Source organism: Physella acuta, unplaced genomic scaffold, assembly GCF_028476545.2.
Source record: "Physella acuta isolate Inbredline_101_S28 unplaced genomic scaffold, ASM2847654v3 ptg000432l, whole genome shotgun sequence".
Classification (NCBI taxonomy): domain Eukaryota; kingdom Metazoa; phylum Mollusca; class Gastropoda; family Physidae; genus Physella; species Physella acuta.
Genome location: NW_026731951.1, coordinates 198,815 through 207,895, shown reverse-complemented (window position 1 = coordinate 207,895; position 9,081 = coordinate 198,815). Strand labels below are relative to the sequence as shown.

The 9,081-nt window shown below is 34.1% G+C and overlaps 1 protein-coding gene across 1 annotated transcript in view; it reads left to right on the top strand.

Moving 5' to 3' along the window:
• Positions 1-5,417: 5,417 nt before the first annotated feature.
• LOC131942909 (uncharacterized) overlaps positions 5,418-9,081 on the top strand; it is a 28,238-nt gene continuing 24,574 nt past the window's right edge. Inside the window, exons 1-4 of the mRNA XM_059302875.1 lie at positions 5,418-5,483; positions 6,005-6,093; positions 7,302-7,436; positions 7,527-7,679. Coding sequence (XP_059158858.1) covers positions 6,030-6,093; positions 7,302-7,436; positions 7,527-7,679 — 352 coding nt within the window. The 5' untranslated portion in view covers positions 5,418-5,483; positions 6,005-6,029. The remainder of the gene's footprint in view (positions 5,484-6,004; positions 6,094-7,301; positions 7,437-7,526; positions 7,680-9,081) is intronic.

The window sequence follows — 9,081 nt, the reverse complement described above, 5'->3', positions numbered from 1 at the left end:
TATCTCACAAGTTACATTCTGTTTTATACAATGCAGTAACGTTTTCCATAACATATTGCAACGTTATTCATGACTTGTTACACAATTGTGTTAATTTAGAAATCGGTATTTATTTCTACAGATGGGGATCGATTATTTGTAGGCATCGGTGTCGGTGTTGGTATAATGTGTATGGTATTCATCGTCTCCTGGACAATTTTCTGCTCGTTTCGTCGTTTCAACAGTCCAGTGTCAAGATCTATAACGGCTGTAGAGAATCAAGATGTACCTCGTCCACCTGTTAATGGTCGCGAAATATTGTCTCACGACTTGAAACACAATAACCGATTCTAGATTTAAGTCACTAGGTTTATACTTAAGCTTAGTGAGAGTTACCTAATAAATATAATCATAGCTTACAAAATATTACACTCTACACACAGTGTATTTCAATGACAATAGGGTCTAAGTTCACTTTATTTGATTTTTGTTTTGCTTTACAAAGCTAAATATACCAACCATCACAACGAGTACAGTCTTAAACATTGTTTTGCTGGAGAAATCAAATTTCACTCTACTCTTGATACAAACCAAATTATATTTTTAAATTGAAATATTACTTAGTTAATAATGATGATGTAACAAATCTGCCAGTATCCAATTTCGTTAAATTGGTACCGTTGTTTTGTTGCATAAAATAAGTAAAACTATTTCACAACTCTACTCGTCGTGTTTTTACTTTCTCGTATATACGAAGTATAGAGAAAGTATTGTAATCGTGCACAAAAATCACTTGAAATTTTAACAATTTTCACCGTATTACACCTCAGTCCTTCATCACATCCCAAGTATAGAGGACTTATTTTAGTCGGGCAAAAATTATCAATCCAGATTTATCAAAATTTATGCGTAATCCAGTCTGAAAATCTGGGCTTTGCAATTCTATCCGTATGTCTGTGTGTCTGTGTGTGTGTGTGTGTCTGTCCGTGTGTAAACACGATAGCTTGAGTACCGTTACAGCTAGGTTGATGAAATTTCATATATAAGTATTTTATCAAAATCGTAGATCCGTATCAACTTTTGAGCGATTTCCAATAACCGGAAGTGGTATTTTTTCTACTTTGAATTTTGCAAAAGCCTATAACTTGAGTACTATTTCAGATAGATAAATGAAATTTCACATGTAAGTAAAAGATCTAATTCTCTACCTTCTTAAGTAATTTCCGTTGACAGGAAGTAGTAATTTACGCTACTTCCGATTTCTCAAAAAACTAATGTAAATTTTTAAAGTACTAATAATATTGCGCACTATTATGCACTATTTTATTTGGCGTTCACTTGGTGTGCAATTCTTTTGTCTACGAGATCTTATTCTATTTTTAAAACTTTAAGTATTTAAAATGGATAAAAAATCATGTCTATAGCCCGAGTTTCCATCCCCTGTTGTTTTATATAAGAATATTCGAGAAAGTTTAGGGGAGATCACTCCCGGTTTATTATTTTTTAATGTACGATAATTCGATGTGTATGTGTATTTTATACATAACATAAATGGCTACTTAAAAAATCATTATGTTAAATTTATTGAATATTTTATACTGTTTCAGTAGCGTAGCGAGGGGGGGGGGGCGGGGGGGGGGACATATGTCCCCGGGCGCCGACCATAGGGGGCGCCAAAATGGGTTGGAAAAATAAATTGAAAGGTTGAGGGGGGTGCAAATCGAAAGTTAGAGGGGGGTGCAAATCGAAAGTTTGATGGGGGGTGCAAATCGAAATCTCGAGGGGGGGGGGGTGCAAATCGAAAGTTTGAGGGGGGGGGGGTGCAAAACGAAATCTCGGGGGGGGGTGCAAATCGAAAAGTTTGTCCCCGGGCGCCGGGAAGGGTCGCTACGCCTCTGTACTGTTTGCAATATAGAAGGTCAGAGAACAGTTTTGTTTTATTTAAAGAATTTTCTCCACGAAAAACGTTGATTTCTAGGACGATCCCTGGATGCACTATTTATGTTGAAATACAACGCTTTTGCGTGAAAGGGAATTAACTAATACATACAAATAGATTGCCCATTTAATTTCGTTGTTGTCTTACCTTGAAGGTTATTGTTTTTCTACTAATTGGACGGACTGGCTTAGCGGTAGAGAGCTGAAACGATTTATCCCGTTTCATTAATATAATTTAATACACATATTTTTCACGGTTATGCACATTCATTGCTTTTCTATTTTTTTTTACCGTAAGTCTCGAGTTCAAATCCTTGTTCAAGTCAGTTGACCGTCCCTGATGTCTATCTAACTCACTTTAGGGTAAGTAGAGGCGGCTGGGCATAGTGCTGACCACACTATCCCTTCACATGCCGAGGTCAAAGAAACAAAGGAACTCTACTTCACTTTCCCCGTAGGGAACTTTACTTATCTTACTGAATACTTGACAGACATGGCATCATGGATGCGGGCACCTATTTTTAGAAACAAAACAGTAAAATGAAGACAGTAAAATACCTCACAAACCTGTCGATGAATGGGCAAGGTGAGGTAGAGTCCAGCTAGTCGTTACCTCGCCATATGTGTAGGACTGTGTGGTCGGCACCATGCCCAACTACCTTTACTTTCCCTAGCAGAAGTCAGGTACCCATTAGAGCTGAGTGGACACAGGGACGTTCGGCTGAAAACCCAGGATTCAAACAGTAGACTTTCAGTTTAGCAGTCGTAAGCTCTACAATCCGACCACACAGTTCCTTAATTATAATACAATTATAGTGGAATTAAAATTATGTCGGCTATTAGCATGCTTTGATCATTTGAAATTGGGATTGGTGATTTAGAAATCTTATGTTTTTATAGTCACCACAGTGGCAAAACTAGAAAAAAACCTACTTCACAGGCGGGTCATTAAGAATACATTTCATTTCATATTAATTACTTCATATACGCAGAAGGAAATATGTAGTGTTTGGGGTGTGGGGGTGTGTATAAGCTATTTGAGGACAAGCTTTGTTGTTGTTTTTGGAACGTGACAAAACATAATTTGTAAAATAATAATGAGATTTAAGTTGATAAATTAAAATGATATTTTGTAGACTGGGATTTGCGTTGAGGACGACAATATGGGTTAAGTGTTAAAAGCGGCTAAAATAACGCTGTCGTTAAAGTTAAATGACTAAAAACATTGCGCATCTATTTAACGTGGAGATGCCCTATTGAAAGTCATGACGCGTGTGTAATAGAGAGGAATAGTTTGATGAGACAGCCTACTAATTTGGACAAAATGTTAAGTAAAATGTTAATCAGGCAACCAATTAAGTCAGATTTAATGTCATGTTAAATTGTTTCATGGCGACCGGCGTACCAACTACGAACCGTATCTGTCAGTTAGACATGCCTTTAATTTCGCTCGGGCGTTTCGATATAGACAGACAGACTGACGACAGTATGACGAGGAAGTGAGTTAAATAAAAGCTTGTAAAATGAACAACAACAGCTCAAAATGTAACGAAAATAATCATTTTTATATACTAGGGGAGGGAACACTGTCTGCCAATTTTAATTCGTTAACCGGTTAGTGGAATTAACAAACTTTATTTAAAATTTTAAATGTAAATCAAGTTATTCGCTATATTAGAGATATTATTCTTTTACATTGTTCATCTCACCTTTTTCTCAGTGTTTATTTCTGTTTTCATTTAAAATAAATGCACTTAATTTAAAAGTAATGAGGGGGGTGGGAAGGTATGATTAAGTTGGGCTGGAAAGCGCTGTATGGTGATCTTGATAGTTAGGTAGGCTGTTTGGCTAGTGGTCTTGTACAGTTTGCACAAAATTTAGTACAATGCGATATCAATGTTGTCGAAATTTTCAGGAAATAAACGTGGAGTGATCTCCCCTAAACTTTCTCGAATATTCTTATATAACATTAAGGGGGATGTCAACTCGGGACATAGACAATATTTTTAATCCATTCTTAATTAATTAAACCTTTTAAAATAGTTTTGAATCTCGTAGAAAAAAAAATTGCGCAACGAGGGAACTCCGAAAAATATGTGTATATTATTGCGCAATATTATTAGTACTTTAGAAATTCAAATGCGTTTTTTTTTTTTTTTGAGAAATCGGAAATAACGTAAATTACTACTTCCAGTCAAGGGAAATTACTCAAAATTCGACAGAAGGCAGAAAGGTAGATGTTTTACTTAAAATTGAAATTTCGTTCATCTATCTGAAACAGTAAATCTTACTACTAGAACTAGACTTTAGTGTACAAATGAAGTATACTAAACCTAGTAAACGAGTGTGCAACTGCTACCTTTATTCTTGTTATTCTTTTACTATTAGATATCAACATGTACTTACAATATTTCTTATCTGAACATATGCTAAACGTCTTATAAACGTGTAAATATCATTTTTTGAGTACATTTCGATAATTAATTATCAAAATTATATTTATGTCACTCCACATAAAAAATCTGCCATTTTCTAGAGGTTCTAAAAAAAGACTTTGTGCCCTGACTGTACTTTTAAACATCGATCTAATACAAAGTCAATTTGATTAAAATTGTGTAACTAGAAGTTAAACGCATTTGCCTTACTATTGAAGGTGCAAATAAAAAATATGTGGGGTTGAAAACTTGCAAAATAAGGTAAAGCAAGGGGAAATCACGAACGTGTGTGAGAACTGTACAGAACAATTGTTAACTATCGATACAGCAAGACATTGAAAATGGCTCCACACCAAAAAAGTTTAAAAAACATCAATCCCCAAACTGCCGGCGACTCAGGGGAGATAATACTATTAATTGCATCAATAATTTTTAAAATTAGTATTAAATTAAAAATAATACAGGCGCTTAATTAAAGGGGTACTTATAAGTACCGCCAGTAGATAAAGGGTTAACTAGTGTTTACACTTACATCCAGGAAACATAAGCTCCCCTGATTTTCAAGTTCCCCCACCCTTTCGGAGAATATTTGTTTTTTAAAAATAACGGACTATGGGGTTTTTCTATGAGTTTCTACTACCTAACTTAACCGGTATTTAAATTATCGGTATTTTAAAAACAGGAAAAAAAGGAAAGTATAACTTACGTATATTATAGGTTATCAAAATGAGAGAATAATCAAACATGAGATCTAATACTTATGTATAAAAGTTTGTCTACTAGGCTTAAACAGTGCTCACGATGAAACTCACTAAAACAGCATCCAGTTTAAAGGCTTGAGAACATTTCCGTTTGCCAGAAATGGCTCAAAATATCAAAGAAAACTACAAATTTGATGTTGTACTTATATTTATCAAATTTATTCAACCAAACCGAAACGATCCTTAAGTTATCGTATTCACCCACAAACACAAACATCCACACACACAGACGGACAGGATTCGAAAACTAAACTTATCCAGCAAAACTTAGAACTATTTATAGACTTTTATCGTATTTTTATTTAAGCGCACTAACTTGCATCGATGCTGAATGTATATGTGTCATTGGTAAACATGGACGCTGAAGGAAGTAAAGTTTTTTTTTTTATCATTTTACTATTTGTTAATGTAATGTTTGTCGGTTAGGAAAATAATGTATTCAAATCTATAATAAAAGCATAACTTAACTGGTAATACAACGTTACACTTCATTTACCTCTTACCATATTACAGCAACTCTGGATTTTCTACTTAACACATCCATTAAGTTTGACACAAATTGGTACTTGGGTTAATTTGTATTCACTTTAATTTTGACACAAAGCTATCCTAAGGTTAAAGAATTATCATTACGATATTGTTATACATATCGTCTAAATAGACTAAGCGTTTCAAGCATTTAGGATGATGGCATATTTTAGATTTTAGAAAAGATACATTCATGTTAAACCATAATATACTAATGTATATTTTCAAACTGATGTTAATGATGGTATTTTTAGTATATATATATATATATATATATATATATATATATATATATATATATATAAATATAATTATATATATATATATATATATATATATATATATATATATATATATTCCTAGATCATCTTCTGAGTAAAATACCATAATGTACTTGACTATATCACTGTCAATCGTATTATTACACACTTGTATAAAGGATACAACTGGAGGTAAGTGCAAACCATGTATGAGTCTACTTTACAACATACACATACACTAAAATACTAAGTTCTTCATGGTATATAGAAGTGCACAAAGAACAGCATTGTCCACTAGTACATAGGGCTTTCACGTCAGCTTTTTGCTAAGTAAACTTCTTTATGAAGAGCAGTGCAAACAAAAAGAAAAGGATTCTGCACTTAGATGCAAAAAGGTAAACGTGTGTGCCTGTTATGAGCTGGCACCAACTGTATTAGGACTGGAAACATACTGCCAATGCCAGTTTTTTTATAACACAAAAACTATCATTAGCCGTAGCGTAGCGAGGGGCGGGGCGGGGGGACATATGTCCCCGGGCGCCGACCTTAGGGGGCGCCAAAATGGGTTGGAAAAATAAATTGAAAGGTTGAGGGGGTGCAAATCGTAAGATTGAGAGGGGGGGGGTGCAAATAGAAATCTCGAGGGGGGGGGGGGGGGGTGTGCAAATCGAAAGTTTGAAGGGGGGTGCAAATCGAAAAGTTTGTCCCCGGGAAAGGTCGCTACGCCTCTGATTCATTAGGTTCATTAGTATATATTTAGTAACTCGTAGAATTTTATTTTGGTCAATGACACAAAAGACCATTTCCCGAAAGCCGTTTGCAAGAAGGCTGATTTCCTGAATGGATACTTGCCCAAATGCGACAAATGCCCGTTTAATATTTTATAATAAATTAAAATACAAAATAGACATCAGTGTTCAATACAAGTTTGACATTTAAATAATCAACACAATTCTAAGCATAAAATCAAATTAGTTCTTATTTTTAAAAATTAAGTTTTTATTTTTAAAACCTGAGAAATTGCTGTAATTTTTTGTTTTTAATTCTTTAATAAATGTAAGGTGATATAGGTGGCAGTGTCTGTATATTCTCGTGATGAAAGCTTTTAATACCTTGTTTCACCGACGTGTTACGCTGATTATATAGCGTTTGTGACACGGTTCAGGCGGCGAGGCTTTTCTACAAACGTTTTGGGCTTAAAAACACACCAGATTACACTCTCTCTTTACCTCATAGAGTTGTAATACGTCGAGAATTGTGAAAAATCTCGATTCCGATTATTTGCACGCTTACAAAACTTCCTGTACTTCTAATACGACAAAGTAAAATAAAAACGCAAAATAATCGGGTGGGTTATATTTGAGGGTAAAATTAATGTGAATGTGCTATATATGCTTCAGTATGTGACGCTGGTTGGTTCGGCTCCAGCTGTCAGTTTAAATGTCGCTGTGTCAACAACCAGTGTGATGTTGACGGAAAGTGTACAGGAGGGTCTACATGTGTTAGGGGCTGGTTTGGTCATCTATGTCAATACGGTGAGTAGCCTGACGATAAGAAATGTATACAAATATGTCATGAGGTGATAGAATCACCATCTATGTTATTGACTTTTTTCCATCAAACAGGTGATCTCGCTACTGTACAAACAGGAACCACAGTGTCAAACAACACATTAACAGATGGCGATGACAAGACGTGTGCAAGTGTTAAGACATTTACTGTGTCGTGGGAGATAGCTTATTATGTCTCGTGGCTTAGAATTGTTTTCGATAAACCTGGTATATAAACATCTTACTTGATAACGTGTTATATGGTTTAATATAAATGCATTCTAAAACACGGTTTTTCAAACTATATTTTATATATAACTGTTTAAAAACTCAAGACATGTATTTGTATAAGCATATTTCTTCTGTAAACATCAACGGGCACAAGACGTAAATGGCACAACGACACCAAAACTTTTGACCTATTGACCGCGCTAAATTAGTTTAAACTAATTGTCAGTGACAAACGACGTGTCCACGCTTAATTAATATAAATGAGCAGACCCGAGGAGTTTATATAAGGAAATAGAGCTATTTCATAATTTCCACTGTTTGTACATTTGTGCATAACGTAAAGAGAATATTAAATACACGCACACTGCTGAAACATATTAAAAGGATCAATGTCAAATATTATTTTCTTTTTTATGCCTTGAAAAGATGTAAACATTTTAATAACATAATAACAGTACGGTAGAAAAATCAAATTAATTTAACTTTTTTTTCTAATTTTGCAAAGGAGGTAATTTAAAAATACATTAAACTCACGCTAATAAAAAATGTGAATGCAAATATACGTTCGTCACAGAAGGAATTAGTGTTGCTATAATATAATTAGCAAAATATGAATGCAAATTATTCGGATGTGTAAGAGGAAATTATTGTTAGAAAATTATAATTAGCATGGATTGATAAAAGGCAAACTTTTATATAAATATAATATTTAAAGCCGTCTTTAAGTCATAGTCATGTAAAATAGGCAAACTTTAGTGTGAAATACATAAAGGTGTCGAAAATGTCTAAACTATTTTTTCCCTCCGTAATGCATGTTACATTATTACAAAAATTGGTTGACAAAATATCTCACAGCAAAATTTTAATAGTACGTACGTTGATTTTAGTTGATTTAAACATTTTTTTAAATAGACTGTCAATATGGATTTGTTTACTTTTTTACGCACAATACTCGTGAATTAAATAAATTCTTTAAACTTAAAAAAGCATCAAAAGATGTATTAAACTTAATCTTTGTAATAGCATTTGATTTGAAATAGTAAAAATTAAAACAGACTCCTTTAGTCTGAAAGGTATAATAAAATGTTAATGTATAAAACAAATAAAACAAGTTATTAAAAAGTCTAGTGACAATTTAAGCGCAATTTCCTTATGTTATCCATAACAATTTTAAATCACTTGGAAAAAAACGAGCGACGCGTAGCTCGCCTCTCTCTCTCTCTCTCTTGCCGCGCACAGTGACGCGAACGATCCCACGTCGCGATAGGCTAGCCTCCCGTATCAGTCGAAAAAAAAAATCCTTTCGAACCTCCGCTCATTCGCTATGGTAAAATCCTTTCGAAACTCAGCTTTGCGCTAAAAACCTACACGACGCTCAGTTTAAATGTTCTTAATTGAT